The 18634-nt window shown below is 35.9% G+C and overlaps 1 protein-coding gene across 1 annotated transcript in view; it reads right to left on the reverse strand.

The window, feature by feature from the left end:
• Positions 1–3147: 3147 nt before the first annotated feature.
• MRPS9 (mitochondrial ribosomal protein S9) overlaps positions 3148–18634 on the reverse strand; it is a 34270-nt gene continuing 18783 nt past the window's right edge. The window contains exons 6-11 of the mRNA XM_085054105.1: positions 12836–12918; positions 10091–10166; positions 7282–7450; positions 5761–5869; positions 4747–4916; positions 3148–3348 (exon numbers count right to left, since the gene is read on the reverse strand). Coding sequence (XP_084910231.1) covers positions 3257–3348; positions 4747–4916; positions 5761–5869; positions 7282–7450; positions 10091–10166; positions 12836–12918 — 699 coding nt within the window. The 3' untranslated portion in view covers positions 3148–3256. The remainder of the gene's footprint in view (positions 3349–4746; positions 4917–5760; positions 5870–7281; positions 7451–10090; positions 10167–12835; positions 12919–18634) is intronic.

The following is an 18634-nucleotide window of genomic DNA, read 5'->3' on the forward strand; positions in this document are numbered from 1 at the left end:
AACTTGATGATCTTTGAAGATCCCTTCAACCCAAACCACTCTGTGATTTTTGATAACTGGCACAATGTTACAGTACCATTTCCAAGCTTCAAAGAGCAGCTGGCATTTTTTAGTATAATGTAATATTAATTTGAAGGTATTACTTATACACTGAAATTAGATTGCTGAAAACTAGCATTAACTGACATTTCGTATTTCTCACTAAAACCTTTTTTCTTGTCATGAGAAAAAAAAAAAAAAGTCCTGGAATGACAATCCGATTATGCCCGTTTGAAACGCCATAGATTTACTCTCACATTACCGTGCTGCTCCCGAAGCACTGTTTACGAGGAAAATTCCTCATTTCTTTCCCAAGAATCCACATCCCACTGCTGGCAAAAGCGCGCTGCATTCGGCTGCGAACTGCGCCACCTGGTGGCGCCGCGGCAGCATTACCCACACCGGGGACACCCCGAGCTTTCCCTGCTGACCAAGAAACGGGGCAAGCACCAGGAATCCATGGCATACACATGTTCCATCTGTCTCACAGGCAAGTTTGGTATCCTAACGCAAAGCAAAAACATCAGCTTGATGGAGAGGAAAAAAGGAAAAAAAAAAAAAAAGCCTGGATGCATCACAACATCCATTGCCCAAAAAGCGTGGAGGGCTTTTTCTTTTTTTCTTTTTGCCCACATTTGGAAAATACTTTAATGTTTTAGTGTATAAGCACCTGCCACATTCGGGACACTAAATTCTGACTGCTTCTCTCAACAATGGAGTAAGAGGAACAGGAAGTTAAAACAGATTATTCAAACTGATGAACTGATTCCACTACTGTGCTACTGTCACAAACGACAATTAACAACATTGATAAATTTCCTTACTGGGTTCTCCCACACAATACTTGTTCTGATGCCTGCAAGAATGAGTGGAAAAAATGGTAGTTTCACCTTTTCATCAGCTTTAACACTAAAGACATAATCTTTCTTAATACAATTATTTTATGTCCTAACTCCTAAATGCTGACACACACTGCAGATGATCGAGAGGAACTTCAAAGAAATAAAAAAGGAAAAAAACCCAAACCACATGGTACAATTCTGTTTTTTTTTCTTTTTTAAAAATGTTTTTCTCTTTTGGCTCACTTTCAGATGTTGGAAGCCTGAGATAGTAGCTATGAAAGAAGTGACCTGGCTGTACAGCACTAACTAGTATTTCCAGGGACTTTCCTAAAAAGTTATGATAAATTCTGAAATTTGCTCAGTTCAGACATCAAAGGCCATAGCCAAACTTTTTTGGAAGGTAAAACATTAATAATTCCTTTAAAACACGACAAAAGACTTTGCCAGTTTGGAATTTGCCTTAGTGTAAAATATCTCATGTAAAACCTCCATTTGTTTTTCAAAGGAACAGGTGAATTGCCTCATCTGTTGAATTCAATTTAAAAAGTCACAGAATCTTCTGCATTGGAAGTCTGAGACCTCTAAATTCAGAGTCCAACCACCTACCCAGCACTCCTAAATCCACCACTAAACCCAAGTGTCCCCAAGTGCCACGTCTACATGTCTTATAAATACCTTCAGAGATGGAGGCTCCACCACTTCCCTGAACAGCATGATCCAGTCCTTGACAACCCTTTTTTCCTAATATCCAATCTAAACTTCCCCTGGTACAACCTTAGGCTGTTTCCTCTCATCCTATCACTTGCCACTTTGGAAAAGAGGCCAACAACACCCACCTTACTACAATGTCCTTTCAGATAATTTTGGAGTCACATATTCTGATTGAGATGAACTACCTCAGCAATGAGAAATCTTTACAGAGTATTCTCAGGGAACAAGAGTTAAAAAGAAGCACAGGCTTTGGGGAGTGAGGAATCACAAACAATGCAAGGATGAAGTCCAGGATGCATACCCACTTTCTGACCTTCTCTGTTTTGCTCAGCTGATGACACCTACTTACTTGCTGCCCCCTCCTGAACGCTCCTTGGAAAAATGTCCTGTACACATCACTTTTAGTTGCTTACCACCTGCAGTGATCTGCTGGCACCTTTTGTGACCTCTGAGGTGTGAAGTTTTTGGTACGATCTACAGCAAATAAGAAGCAGACCAGATACTCTAGCACTTTGAAAAAAATCTAGCTGGAGAGGAAGAATTCCAAGTATTGAAGTATTCTAAATGAAAACAAAGTTGGAAAGTGCCCTGTTGTTAAAACTACTGAGTTGAATTTTTCTGCTTTTCCTGGTGAGAACTTCATCCTCTTTTTTGCTGTAGCCCACTTCCTACAGGACAGATGAAGGATATGCTCTTCCTCAGAAGTACCTGACCTCTCTCCCAGGAAGGAAGTTGGCAATAAACCAAAACCTTAAGCTTTTGGGTGAGTGCTGTAACCACTAATCTATTTTGGAAGGCTACAATTATAGACAGAAGGTGGGCAGCACTGTCATCACCTCCTGCTTCTGATTTTCAAACAGAAAAGTTATGACTGTATTTGGCAAAGAGTCCAATGCTATCTTTGGGCATTAGCCATATTTGGAACACGCCTCCTTGAACAGGCCCCTTGAGATTTAAGGGGTGGAGAAGAGTGTTCTAAAAGACAACTTCAGCTTAATCCCTCCAGCTCTTTCTGCATTTGGGGGAAGAACAGAAAAACTGACTCCTCCAGAGGATGATTCAGAGAATCTAAATTTAGGTACTTGTTCTGAATCACTCCCTACTTAACCTGGGGAAGCATCCTGGAGACAACTGATTCCACAGGCAAAGGTTATCCTCTGTGACAGTTCCTCTCTTAACATCCCCTCAATTGTCACTACTATTCTCACTGGCTTCTCAACTCCACCACAGTTTCGGGAGGAAGTTGCTGCTTATCCTCAGACACCTGCAGAAAGGGAGGAATATTAAAGATGTCCAAATACCTGGTTAGGAGCTGCCTAATTTCAGAACTTACACTGCCAAATCATTAAACAAATAGACTGATTTTTAGAAGTTATAATCCACCAACAGTTTCATGAATCGTTATTGACTTCATTGGAGCTAAGATGCAAAGTTGGCACTTGTGCTACTATTTTACACCTAGCATTCTGTCAAATTGCACCGTGACTTTCCACAATATTAAGTAAATTTAGAGCTGTTTGTTGCTTTTTGAACAGAAGACATAGTAATTATAACGGGGAAAAAAAGTCTTTATTACTAAATACATTTATACAACAGTTTCAAATCATAAATCTGTATGTTGTGAAATTTTGGTAGCACTTTATTGTTCTTTAAATACTCAAGACTCATCGCTTTTTCCAGGTGAATTTCCGTCTGGGTCCCTCTTGACCAGGCTTTTTTCGTTCCTTCACACGAGGGTCAACTGTTAGTAATCCAGCTACAAAACACAGAAAAACCACCCATTTATTTAGTGTTACTAGTTAATATTACAGGTATACAACATGTGAGCTAGTAACTTTAACTTTCACTAACAATATGATTTGTAACATCTAGAGGGCTAAAGGTTCAGAACCACAACAAATTGAAAGGAGTGTCATCAGATCCTCTAAGATTTTAACTGCTCTTCAGTAACTGAACTTCCTTCACATTTTCCCTTACAAAACACTAAAAAAATCCCACATTGTTTTCTATCTATTCATATTATTTAAGCCCTTAGAGCAGTGGTCTCCAAACTTTTTTGATCACACAGTCCTAACAGTAAAGTATTTGTGAGCATGTATTCCCAAATATACGTAATTATTAATTTATAAATTAAATACACCACATTCTTACTGAATCCCAATGGAACAGATGCACACTCCTCACTCTGAAGACCACTGGTTTGTGGTATATTTATATATAAGTACAAATGTATTTATATATATATAAATACATTTTAAAGTATATTTGGCAATGTCCCAAACATATGCAGAATTACACTGATCTCAGTACAGATACCAAACTCATTACAATGTCTCTTTACAAACATTTTCCTAGCAAGTCACACTTGCCAGTACTGAAAAGGTACAGTCAAAGAAACTTGTTGCAAAGACAGCAGCATGAAGATAGCTTTGGTTTCATGGCCGGCAACAGAGTGAAAAAAATCACAGCTGTTCTGCCACTCATACAGGCAGGTACTCTTGCTACTAGTCCAGAAAGAGCATAGTTAACAGCTCACTGTTCATAACTGCATTTGCTGAAACAGTATGGGCATCTCATCACAGAGAAGCATCAAATCCTGAAGTTATCCAAATAAATTCTATCTCATCCTAGGTAATTTGTAAACACTAAATAATGCAGGAGAGGAAAGAAGCTCCCCCAGTTTGGCTAGCTGCATGCAGTACGTTTATGCTCATTACTCTTTCTTCAAAGCCAACCCTCCAGCATTTATGTTCAAGAAGAAAACTTTCTTAAACATGAACAAGATGCAACCAGCCAAGTAAAACAAACCACAATCTCAGTACCTTACAGCTCACTAATGTCTGATCCAGATTTATTTAGTAGTGAATACACATTCACGCTTTGTGATTCTATGTTGAGGCAATATAAGCTGGTTAATAGACCTAGAAGAGGTCATGAACAGATGGAAAAACGCTTGAGAAGTCATCCAAAATGTACACAAAGGATGCTAGGAAACAAGTGAAAACAATCTATAAATAAATGCAGATCCCTTTCATACAATATACAAGGTTTCACTGGGATTATTTACCCAAATCTGATCCTTAATGATCCTTGTATTAATTCTGTTAATTACGAGAAACACATTAAGAAACATTGAAATAATTTCAATTCCTACCTTGCCTCATGAATTCCACCTCCTTTTCTGTCACAAAACTCCTCAAGGCTTTTGCAGAGGCTAAACGTATTGCTCCAGCCTGTGCAGATCTTCCTCCACCGGAGACTGTACAAACCATATCATGTTTTCCAATTCTGCCAAGAAACTGGAAAGGGAACAACAACTGTTCCCTAAGGGGGAGGGGGGAGGGGGCAGAAGAAAAAAATAAAATATTAATGTGAATAAAGTTCCATGCTATGCACATTTTTTATCATGGTATATACAAAAACACAGTTAACTTTCGGGAAGACATACAGAAGGGCATTCATATCTTATTCAAATCAATAGGAAATTAGCAGGTAGAAGCATATTCCAACTGCCAATGGTAAGTACTTTAAGTTCAGTTTTACAATTACTTTTATTCCACTACTTCTCTATAGAAGCCAAGATCCATCAGCTCTGGATATTGAAACTGAGCAACTTCTCCCTCTATTCTTGAGCTTAAAAATCACGATATAAAATAAAAACAAAAATCACATTAGGGATAGAAACTTTGTGTCAGCCTTATAAGAAGTCTTCTCTGTTTCAGACTGTGCACATCCTCCAAAATCTGAAGCTTTACATAAAATCCGTCACCTTGTTTGCTTCCTCTGTGTTACTGTATGCCAGAATAATTGCACATGCATGCAAATTGCAAATCTCTTGGGAAACACTTAAAGTTTATTATTTATTTTTAAAATAAATTTCAAGCCCTTTCTCAGGGGACTAAAATTTGAACTATTCAGTCTGTGCTCTTGGTTTTTGCACCCCTTCAGAAAAGGTGAGACCAGGAGCACAGAGCAAGGCTTGCCTATCAGTAAACTCCTGAAAATTAGGAGGAAATGCAAGACTCATTTTCATCAAAGAGATAGTTATACAGAAACAAGAACACAGAATCACCAATGTGGAACACAGCACCAACATATAATTGTATGGCATTACTTTTGCTGGAATAATTTAGGTACACTAAAAATACAGCAGTGTATTTTTACTCACCTGTCCTGCAGCACTGGGAAGTAATGTAAACTGTCTATTCCATTCACTGTAATTTTTCCAGACCCATTGTCATAAACTACTGCAGTAGCTTTTGCAGTTTTTCTTTTACCTTAAAGAAATTAAATCAAATCTGTTATGAGGCTTTAATATTCTACAGAACTTCAAGAGCCCAAGTAGTTAAATCTCAACACATTCACACTGTGCCAGCTGTTTGGTTTTACAGGCTGAGGTAACAAAAAAAAATGCAAACAAAGAACAACTATCTTTCAATATATTTTAATCAATGTCTATTAAGTGGGGGAGAAGTGTGTGTTGGGAGACCAATCTCCTTCAGCACAAAGGAAGCAATCATTTTGATAAAGGAATTATGAAACAAATAAGACATTTTTCTTCATTTTGGGGGTGATGGGGCACAAACAAGACTGGTTTTGAACTTATTAAACCTGGTGGCTTTTCTTAAATCACACGGGTTGCATGCTCATCAAACTTCATTAACTACTCTTCTGAAGATACTGCTGAAAACCAGTGCAAATTAAATCACGGTTTGGTGCTCTCACATCTCTTAGTTGTCATGTAATCTTGAAGACAACCCAGGTAAAGCAGAGCTCTCTAGCCATTTTGCCTCTCAAATTCTGTGACCTTTGTTCCTTTTATCATCTGCTGCCTGCTGCATAATACCTATCATCTCTTAAGATTCCTCTTAAATGTACAACACAAAATGTGTGTGCACACATACTTTGTCCAGAGTCATCAGTCTTTCCTATAATGGTGTCATTGCATTATTTTTTCTATGAAATCACTCATATCCTGTATCATATTGTTCTTCAACTATGTATCCCTCAGATGAAAACATAACAGCCTGTGTTTAGAAGACACAGAGACCTTCATGGCTTTTCTCTAACATCCCCTCCACCTCAGTTTGAATGATCAATATCCCATTATCCATCTCTGTCCCATAATATTTAGAAATTTCCTCTTCATATTTTCCTAGGCTGTTTGTAAATATCCAAATGCCTTGCTATTTATTCTTTGCATCTTCAAAGTGCCCCTTTGCTGAACTGCCTACAGAAGTCATGATAAAGGTTACTCAGTAGTTTAAGCATGCCATTTTTATACTAAGCAATGACACTGTTATATCCATGGAATTATTCATATGTGTTTGGGCTCCTGCAATGCTCCACTCTTTATGTTCAGCGGTCAACTCTGGCCAAAAATGGAAGTCCTTTTGTATCCTACAACCTGTAACACAATGGGATCCTCTCTACAGATTATAGAAATACTGTACAGAAATACATATAAGAACAGCTGATAGAGTCTGGGCTAAAAACTTGCACTGTCTGACTCAACCATGTCATAATTTGGTGTTTCATAACATCACTAACAGCTATACATGCAGTATACATATAGATAAGCATTTTAAATGAAATAGTGAGACTTTCAGCAGTGTTGTACATACTATAAAGAAAGCAGTGTGAAGAGGAAAAAAATCTGCATCATTACCAATCAACTTAAAATTATTACCTTCCCCGGTGCTGAAGGCCACTCCTCGCTCATCATACTGCAGAGGGTCAATAGCCACCTTCTGCAACTGCACAGGAACTTCTTTGGAAAACTTATTTATATACTCCTCCTCGATGTCAGCACATGGCAATGCTACCAATTTCTGTAAGAGTAGAATAAATCTCGAATACTGTAAGACAACAAGATTTCATTAAAGGATGCAAGTGTAATTGCATTTGCGAAAACTTTCTATTTTTATATAATGGATCTTTCCTACTTCACTTTTATTGATGATTTCTGACAAGATGACACTTTTGCACCTACATGCTGATTTAAGAACGGCATACAGTTGCATCATTTTCTGTGTGACTAAAGACATCTAGTTCTTTCTTCAGAAAACAGTGAAACTTTGTTTCAAAGCATAACCAACCCCTTTTTAATAAATTGTTAATGTATTAGAATGAAGTCCATCTCACTTTTAAAAAGAAAACATTGTGGGGGAGATCTCCTAATTATTTTATTATTGTTTTATTAAAATAGCGAAAGGAAAATATTTTAATCTGATTTTTAGTAAGTCAGTATATTCACTGATTTGGAAATAATTTTATTTCACTGAACTGAATCTCATAAATTATTATATTTCATAACATATACAAAAAATGCCTATCTATCTTTGGCTGTTCAAGCTGAGTTACTTTAATGTTTATGATTTCCTTTAAAACCGAACAATCAAGGTATTTAAAAATTCAAGAGATACTTGACTTAAAGGGCAACCTCTTGAAATAAATTATCCTTCGCTACTGTGTGGTTCTCCTTCCCCCTTATACCTCCCTCCAAAGTTCTTCAACATGTGATTAAAGAGTACACACTACTGTGTTAACCCATTTGTTCCAAAAGCTGGGATGTCCTGTTACCAAGTGTTACTGGCAGGGGCACCAGACAGCTGTCACCAGGTATAAAGGTAACATACCACCAAAAATGTATTTTTCATATAGATATCAACCTGATTTTTGAAGGTTTTTTTACTTACAAGTGGTTACTGAAAGTATTTGTTCTTTTCTGTGTTACCAGTCTTCTCTAGCACAAAATTACTACTTTTCTTGTAACTTAATAATAGTCCCTGGAACTCTGACATCACTTGAAAACTACTTCTACCTAATGACATGACACAGATGTGTGGTAAAGCCTTTGAAGAGCAGAAATACGAAAATACAAAAATGTAGAAATTATAGAAACTATAAAAGTAAAAAGCTTCCAACAGTTTTCACTTGGAGAGTACAAAGGAATAAAAAAATCAATAGCTCTGATTTTGTTTAATAATGTATGCACCACTGAAAATCTTGTTGCAGTGGTAAAAGATAAGAATTTGAGCAGGTAAGACTGGCAGCCTATACCAAGACATTTCAAATATATTTAAATGATGTTTTTTCCTATAAGCTGAGGCTTTGTGGTCTCACATGCGAGAGGCCAGTATAGAAGGGTTTGGTGTCGGTTTTTGGTTGGTTGGGTTTTTTTTTAAGCTTATTGCCATCTACTTTTACAGATGTAGAATGTGCTAAAGCAAAGCAGTGAAGAACATCAAACTGGTTGTACAAGAAGACCTGGCACTTGGAGAGGAAAAATGGCTATTCCAAATGCAGGAACTACTGAAAACACTGAAGTCATAATGGCTTCTACTGTGAACAAGATAGAGAAAGTCTCCTGGGTATTACCAAGATGGAGAACTTACAACAATTACTTCTAACTTATGCTTATGGACCACAATCTGCTCAAGACCTTTTCACATCCCTCACAGACAAGGAAGCCATCACATGCTACTGTTTCAGATGACAAGTGAGCAAAGGGCATGATTGCTGCTGTTATGCTATTTTTGCAAAGCTGTTGTCCACAGGACAGGCAAGATTGAAGAACACTGCTTCTAGGTGAGAAAACACTTGGGATGTTCAGACAAATCGAGCCAAAAGGTGGCCACACAGACTAAACCTCCTGTTACAAAATCTAATGCTCTTCAGGGGACTGCAGGGAGAAGCTCTGAGTGAGAAAAAAGTGTATCCCTATCAGGATGAATAGTCTTATTCCCAGAGATAGATGTAAAGGATGACTCCAAACCAGACTGATACAGTTTGCAGACACTGAGGAAACTGCAAAAGCCTCCTCTATCCCACTATATTAATATCCAGGGGAATATAGCAGGAGATATCTGCATCAAACCACAGATCTATACAGCTTTGCATCTTTTTTCTGATATTTAGCCAATTACTAAGAAAAAAGACTCCTTATTTCTAAAAAGCCCTCTGGGATTTTTCTATCATTACCAAGTCATCCTTAAGATTAAATAATCAGAACTCTGTGCAGGTTTACTATTGTACAAATTCATTGCATTTCCCCATCTTGACTATTTATTCTTCTCTACAATTAGTAACAGAGGTTCTAGCTGTGTCTGTTTTTCATCTGTAAATACAATAAATTACTATTTATTTCTATGATAAAGTGTTATTATTCCCCACTTCTGACCACATAATTAGATGACAAGGAACAAGTGCTCTAGGTCTCACAATGTTACCAGGAGAAAAAGTAAATTGTGTTAGTAACAATGGAAAGTTCTTAAAGAGTTCCGTATTGTGCTAGATAAAAAACATCAACACAAGTCACTTCAAAACAGCATGAGTGTGACAGGGCTGTGAACATATATATCCTTCACTGAAAGACACAAAACTCTTTTGAAGAGCACCTGCTTCCACATAATACCTTTCCAGTATCCAAAAATGCACGCAGAGTCCATAATTTTAAGACACAAACCTCCTTAAGATTCGGAAGATTAATTACTTACATCATCATCTGACAGTTTTTCTAACAACATTTCTTCCAATTCAATCTTAGTTAGCCATCTGCTGCCAGCCAGGTTTCTGTTTAAAATATCACATATATTCTTCCTTTAATTAACCATGCAATTAGAGTTACATCACAAAAGACCACACATACAGTCAGTCTTTGTTCAAAAATACATTTTCCATTACAAATTAATGCAGATCACATTCCTATAGTAAACATGAGAAGGCCTATGCTGGTTTTAAAAGATCTGTCTTTTGAAAGGTATGTTAGCTTCATGTATTGAATTAACCACATGAACATTATGAGTATCAGTTATGCATTATTCATATTATTGAAGTCTGAGATTGAATTAGAGTAATACTGTAATAGGAAGTGATCTTCCCCCCAACTTAGGATTTACTTTTAAAAGCCTGCTGCCAGGAAAAATTTGGTTCACCAGCAGCAAAGAGCAAAATCAAAGGCAGAATGTTAAAATCAAATTCTTTTGCCTCTGGTCTTAACTTCTCTGATCAATATAAAGAACTGCACTACCAGTAAGCATAGTTAAAGTAGTAATGTAGCAGTGACACCCTGTATGCTATCTACTGTGCAATCTTGAGCTCCTCAGCACAGAAACTGCACTGATGATAGCAAATGCAGAAATTTCTAAGAAAACAGACTCACAGAGAGATGCTAACACAAAGAAAAATCAAGGCTTGAAATAAATCTTTGAAATATATATGATATGAAGTGACCGACTAAACAGAATGCCACCATAAATATACATAACAACATTATCAGGTAAATTTAAGGAAAAGATGTAACCAGATTCTTAACTCCTCAGTTTTCTTAGAAACAGTGTTTTCAGCAGCATTAAGGAAGCTGTGATTCAATAAAACACTCCTTCTGAAGGTGTTTTCAAGGAGTACTACTTCTCAAGCATGTATTTTATTGCTTTTGAGAGTCAGGACACAAGAAATTATTATTTCGAAACTTACATTTACATATTGGTATTTGCTACCTCCAATGAATCTGGATAAAATTTCTTACATGTGAAAAGGTATAAATTTGAAGTAGTTCAGATCAGGTCCTAACCCTACAGTTAATATTACAGAATGCATTCACAATAGATTAGTTTCTGGGGAAAAAACGAAACCAAATTAATGCTCCTCAAACCAAAAAAACCAGCACTTCCTACTGACCCTCTACCTATGCTTAGGAGATAAATTATCCTATCCAGACTAATCTCAGAGGAAGTACCATATCCAGTGTGGAAAGTAAGTCTCAAAAATCCTTTAAATTCTCTGAGCTTTACAAACCTAACAGGGAAAAAACCTTTCATCTCTGACTAGCTTTAGGTCATTTTTCACATCAGTAAATCCACTGGCTGAGCTCTGTAAGGAGTCAGGTTATTTTTCAGCAGCATACACCAAGAAACTAAATTCATTTATTCTCTTGTCTGCTCAGAAACTAACATGAATCTATAATAAAACACTCTGTGGGTCACAGGATGCTATTTATATAATGGAGAAACATGAACTTCTGTTATTTCAGAAATTGAAATAATCAGCAAATTAATCCCTTCTCTTCCTAACATAAATAACAAATGGCTGAAATGAAGAAGTGACAAACCAACATGATGTGTTCCTGGAGCAGTGCATACATCTAGCTAGAAAACACACAGCAAGAACACAGACAAAACCAACTTGGGACTGGGAAACAAGTAACTATACTGAAAAGCAGTAAATGCCAAACCCAAAACTTCCTAGCTGTATCCATTTCTTTTAAATACTTGCTTAATTTAATCTTCTAATATAAAATCTTAGCAAGAAATCCCAAAAAATCAAGAACACAGTCTAAGAGAAGCAAACACAACTTAAAAGCATATCCTGACTGCATGCACTAAGAAACCAACAACTGTAGATCACCCATAGCTTCTGGGTGACATGGACCTTTTCTGTCCAGTGGCTAAGTAGCCAAAGAGTTTGCTGTGCATACCAGAGAAGTTAAACAGAAAAAAAGAAACTAAATTCAATTACTAATAATGGTGATAATTAAAGAAATCCAGCCAGACGAGCTTTTCTAAAATTACTAGGTTTTGATGATTTCTGTTCAAAGCCATTAGAACAGAAATAGTGAAATTAAGTATTTTGATACTCTTCAACTTAAATATTTGTAAGTTAAAATACTCAAGAACTGTAATTAAAGACTATTAAAGAGCTCAGCTTTACGCCTTAGGATTTTTTAATCAGAAGCAATGTAGTTGGGTACTTTAAAAGCACTTGCTTTCTTATAAAAAGTTTAGGTCCATTTTTCAAAATCCTTTAATAAAAGACATAATTAGAAAAATTCATACAGAATATATATGTTTTATAGATATATATATATAAACACATTCATATATATGAATATATATATATGTTTCATACAGAAACATAGAATTCTGGGTATTTTGTTTTTTTTCAAGCCACATTTCAGAAATTTTATAAAGGAAAGAATATTGAAAAGAGCAGACAGAGATTAAGAGAAACAGGAGGGATTTCCCTACTCTAGCAGTGAGAATTGAGAGCTCCACGCATATCTGGTAAGACCCTTCAACCTGAAATTACCATACAAATATTACACAAAGAATAGAACAAAAGTCTGAAAAAGTGTTTATGGAATAAAAGGCAGGTAGGGTGGGGAACTACCAGAAGTGCCAAAACAGGATATGAAAGCACATTAAGAAAACTACTACCAATATTCATTCTGATTGGAAGCTTACCTTTTTTCCTTCGGAAGAGGAAGGTCTTGAGTTACCAGTTGGTCTTGATGTTTCTGAACATTCAGCAATTTTTCGTATGTTTCCTTAAATGTATATGGAAAAAGTATTTAAATGGATTTTTTCATTTAATATTTAGATTTTGCTATTTAAAACACAAGTTTATGTGGTTTTACTCTTCAAACACTTAAAACACAGCGGTCAGAAAACAAGCAGAGCTCTGACAAAAAAGAAATTCATATGCAGTTCAAAATAATTGATTTTGAATTCTACAACAGTGTTTTTTGCCTTCTTACATACACTTGTAAAAAAAGAACGTTCTCAACTGTATACAGAAAGACAACTACAATTGTATAATGAATGCAGCTCCACAACATACTGCACAATAATTTCATCAGTGCATTCACATTTTGGTTTGACTTTCTCAAAATAATGACAAGGTTTAAGACTTATTTAATTTCATTTAGTTAGGTTTTTTGTAAATGTAGAAGTGTCAGATTTACCGGTGGTCTGTCTCAGTCAGAACTTCTTACCCTGGCATGTCTACATGGACACAAAGTTGCACATTTACCATCGTCAGAATTTCTGTTCTTTCAAATGTACAGATATACTTACTCTGAATTTTCAATATTTTAAAACAGTTTTCTCAAAATTCTCAGCTATGTTATTATTTTCAAACAATGGTGTGACAGATTTACCACTTCAGGGGAAAAAAGAAACAAAAAAACCAAATGGAGAAAATATTCAAAAAAGTCATAGGAAAAATATTACAGAAGAAACACATTTTAAATAAAGTATTTTAGGGGTTTTTTTCAGTTCAGAAACTTATGGAGACTACTTGTTCTAAAATATAACATCCAATACTCTGAATTACAACAGTGATTCAAATGCAAAGTTAAATAGGCGTATTTGGAGAAATAATTATAAATTATATTGAAACAACAGGACAGTTGTACTACAACCAAGTACTTATTTGCTATGTAATTTACTTCCATTTACAAGTGAAATTAAAACTTATAGTCACATTCCTATACTGTACTAATTTTTAAAAAATACTAAAGTTTTAGCAAATACTAGGGAGAAACAACAGTGTAAGAATTAGTGGGGACAAGAAACAAAGGTTTGGGGCTCTTTTATTTGCATTACTTACCAAAAAAAAACAGTAAAGAAAGAAATGTACAGAGATAGCTCTGTATTGTCAGAAATTGACTAATGAAATGCTGGTTTTTAACATAAAGCAGGGATTTATAACAGGATGCAGTGAAATTTCTGCAACAGCTTAAAAAAAAAAAACCCAAAATAGAAGCTCCTCGCTTGGTTATAAACACCTACTGTTCAAGCTGATTTGCTCACTAATACAAAATACACCTGCACATACACTAAAAATATTTGTACTTAAAATGTATGAACAAAGAACAGATTGTTATCTGAGCTGCACTCAAAGCATTTAAATAGGGACAATTCACTGAAGTCTCTGATGCAGGTCACTGATGACATTTTTAATGGAATCTTCTAATATTTTAAAAATATTTTTTAAATAATTCCACAGTCAAAAATCTTTAAGTATAAAATCATCCACTTTTGAGATAGCACAAGAACTCATGTATTATAGTAGCAAGCCTTTCAGAAATCCCTTGTTTTTCATGAGATAATTTTACAAGAGAGGAACTAGGAAAAATTTTCAACTTAAAGTTTACTCATCCTGAAACACAGGAAACATTACATGAAAGAGCAGAAATAGTATTTTCAAGTATTTGCAAACCTCAAAACCATAACCATAGTACTCTAAGACAACAAGATATAGTATCACTACTGCCGGCAAGATTTATGTCATTTCACTCCAGCAACCTTAACAACTCCATTCAGAGCTGACTATTAGGGTTCAAAAATTACTGCATTTACACGAAAAGCACAGATATAGTTTGGGTTAGAGGGCACGAGGTGTGCCTGCACGAAGCAATTTTTAGGCATCTGTAGCTAAGACATGGAAAAGAATGAGTATGGAATTTTTTGCTTGGGACTTTAGAGCTAGAGAAGGGGAAGGAGAGCTGTGGCTATCCTCAGCAAGCTGGGATGAGCTCATCTGGAACAGTCTTAGAGATTGACTCTGACGAGCTCCATGAGCTTCTGCATTTGGAAAAACTCAAACCAGGCACAAAGACGATATTTTGGTGTCAGATGACTTAAGAAGAGGTACTGGGTTACTAGGTCTTATAAATGTGTAAGGAGGTTTTTCACCTTACTGCTACTCTTGCCTTACCTCTTGCCTTCAAAAGGCAGAGGGTGTCACCATCCTACCTGCAAAAGCAGTCCTGTCTGCCTCCTCACAAACACTCCTCCTTCTCCAATACATTCTGGCATACATATTCATGTACTGGTATGGTCAGCAAAAATTCATGAACATGAGCTCAACAAAAGCACAGCTACATAACAGTTCCTTAAAAAAGGGCACAGGGAGGTAACCACAGTTGTTACCTTAGGACAAACTGACTACAGTCAGAATTGCTTCTAAACATCAACTCAAGTATTCTCAGGTAACATGACACAAGTTAAAAGAAGACTTAGGGATTTTGTAATATTTGGAAACTACTGATAAACCCAGGCAAATAAAACAAGATATGGGATGCTGTCCATCACTTTTTAGCCTCAGAAATTAATAGTTACAGCAACAAAAAGCTTTAGAACACTTGCATCAGTAAGATTTTCCTGAAGACCCTCCCTAGGTATTCCCAAAGAACACCAACACTCCAAAGCCCATTTAAGTTCTAAGAACATGCACTTTTAAGAATTAAAATGATCTCTTTAAACTGTTCTGGTTAAATTACAGCAATCATGTCTATTCAGACAAAGAACCCTTTACGCAGGAGATGAAGTCAAACAACATTAAAAAGTACCATTTTAGAGCAATTCCAAGTTTAAGAGAAATGTTAAATATAATTTCCCACATATTTCTGGCAATGAAAGTGGACTTGCAACTCTTATAAAATAAAATTTTGGTCTGAAGTACTAAAAAAAAAAAAAAATTGATGCATGTATCTAATCTCTGTATAGAGATGAAGCCAACAGACTGAAAGAACCACTCACGTGTGAAGAAAAGTATGTGGATGAGCCTTTGCAAAATCAGGAATCACATGTAATGCCCAATAATTTATCTGACAAATCTTCACTCCCCAACGGCTAAAGAAAGCTTCTGAAGACACACTTGCGTTTTCAAAGCTGGCAGGTGAAGATTTTACTAATCACTTGAGGATTCAATAGTCCAATTCATGACTGTACACATCTGTGTGTCTTGTAAACTCAGCTATTACACAATCAAAATAGCTGATTTTACAAGATTGACTATGTACTGAAACGCTTCCATTTCTAATAGAGAGATCAAATTTCAGATCTCTACAAGGACACTTAAAAAACATATTTTACTCTGCATTAAAAAAAAATAGGGAAGAAATCAGCAAATGAAACCCTAAAAAAATTTTATGGGGAAAAATACAATTAACATTTTAATTAAAATATGCTGCAGAGCCCACATTTTACCTCAGTTTGCACTTTATTTTGTTTCTTCTGGTTTGACTTCAGCATGCACTTGGGGGGGTTTTAACTTTTGGAGTTTTTTTAAGAATTAAAATGCACATTTGTTAGAGCATTTACCTCAATGCACAAGCCCTGACGTTTCTAAAAAAGTACAAGAAGCGTGATTACATGGAATTACTGTTTTCCTATACACAATGGTATGAAGATACCATTTTGTCTTGCTCTTCACATTAAAAAATGATATTATTCTAAAAAACTTTTAAGTTAAATGATGATCAAATATACCATCAAACATTTGCGAAATGGTGTTTAATGCAATAAACATTCTTTTGTGTATCAGAAGAAAAGGAAATTGTCCTTTTCCCTACAGCTAAACTTTATTCAACAAGCAGAACAGACAATAATGCATCCAACAAATATCCTGTATGAAAGTTCATTTGATATTGAAATCCAAATACGTGTACTGGCAATTATAATACATACAAAGATAGTTTATTTTCAGTAAGTGGATAATATTATTTATTAGCACTACCTAAACCATAATGCTATGTCCAGTTATATGACCAACAATTAATAAAATTCAAGTTCCACAAGAGCATATGTAGTAATTACTGGCATACAAGTTTAAGCTAAATAATATGTTTATCCGTTTCATTAGATTTAATGTAGCAATTTAAAAGACATCCTCAAATGGGATTGATTACTTACACTAGGCTGTATTAACATACAACTCTTTTCTGCACAAATTAATTAGCTTTGAGACTTAAGAATATGTTTTGTTAAATACACATTAGTTTAATAAGTGGTTAAAACAATGTTGGGAATTTCATGCAGATTTTGGCTTTCATTTGGCCAACTAAAAAAAACCCTGTTAAACCTCACTGAATGGATTTACATTTAGAGGAGCCCTTTTAATGAAAATACTCAGAAACAGTTGAAGAACACAAGTATCTTCATAATGAAAAATGCATTTGTGAAGGCCATTTGTTTGAAAGTGGTTGCCACACTCTTAGAAACAAAACGAGCACTATACTGTCAGAGATTTCCAAGGCAAGCTTGCATACTCTAACTGCTAGGAAGAGCTAAAAATAAACTTGTGCTCCTTGTAAAATTTGTAATTTCTTCATTATGATGGAATGCAACAAAACATCTTGCCCTTGGGTTGCTCTGTTTCAGCCAAAACAAATGCAAATGGCTTGTCAGATGACAGCTGTTTGATAAGGCTCCTCTACAAGACCTGCATGCTTTACTTTTTTCCGTGAAACTTGGGATGAAAGGCAGAAGGCAGGAAGAGAATTAATGTAGCATACAGTCTAAAGGCAATGCTACAACCGTGATTAAGTAGAAAAGTTAAAAGGCACAGATTTTCCACAGCCTTGCTGCGTGCAACCCATCCGTGTAACAAGTTGACAGGCCTAGCGCGTCAGCTCCATCATCCTCTCCGACAGCTAAAACGCAGCATTGCATCCCTTTTCAGAGAAAATTTGCGTCTGCACCATGAAGCGTTGTACATTATTTCTTAGCACTGCAGGGGGCTCAAGTCCATATGGAACCTTCACAAATATTACCACAGATCAAACCAGCGGCGTTTCGAGGCAGATTTGACATACCTATTTAAATGAACAGCAGGGGTCCTCGGGCTGCCTCGGGCTGTGCAGGAGAAAACCTCTGTGGAAAGCCTATGCTGCAGCTCCATTACTCAGCAAAGACACTCTCTACATTTATCATTCATTTCATTTCTGCCAGGGCAAGAAGCTCATTTGCCCAAGGTCAACAAAAAACAAAAAAAAAAAAAAGAAAGAAAGAAGAAAAAAAGAAAGAAAAGGAAAAAAAAAAGAGTGGGGGTGTTTTTTATTCTCCCAAAGAAATAAATGTACCTGACAAGAGGGTGTTTTGTCCTTTGGGTACACAGAACACAAATAAATATAAGATCATTCTAATAAAAACACTATACTCAGTAAAACTGTGCACTGAATTTGTGACCATGAAGTTTGTGTTTTTGACAACTGACAAACCACAGAACTAACTTCTTCAGACTACCTAATGAGGAAACAAAATCTGACACGAATATCCAATTAAATATTTCTGCATTATTACATTATACATTATTAATGCTTTTGTCTTCTATAAGTACATGTAAGAAACATGAATGTCTTTCTATAGACTCTTCTAAAAATGCAGATAATGCTTGTGCCACTGATGGTCACACATACCAAAGGTCTGTTCATAACCCATGTTAAGACTCAGGGTCTAGTGATGTTCTATTAGACA

The sequence above is a fragment of the Lichenostomus cassidix genome, chromosome 1 (assembly GCF_008360975.1).
Source record: "Lichenostomus cassidix isolate B80296 chromosome 1, HeHo_3.0, whole genome shotgun sequence".
NCBI lineage: Eukaryota > Metazoa > Chordata > Aves > Passeriformes > Meliphagidae > Lichenostomus > Lichenostomus cassidix.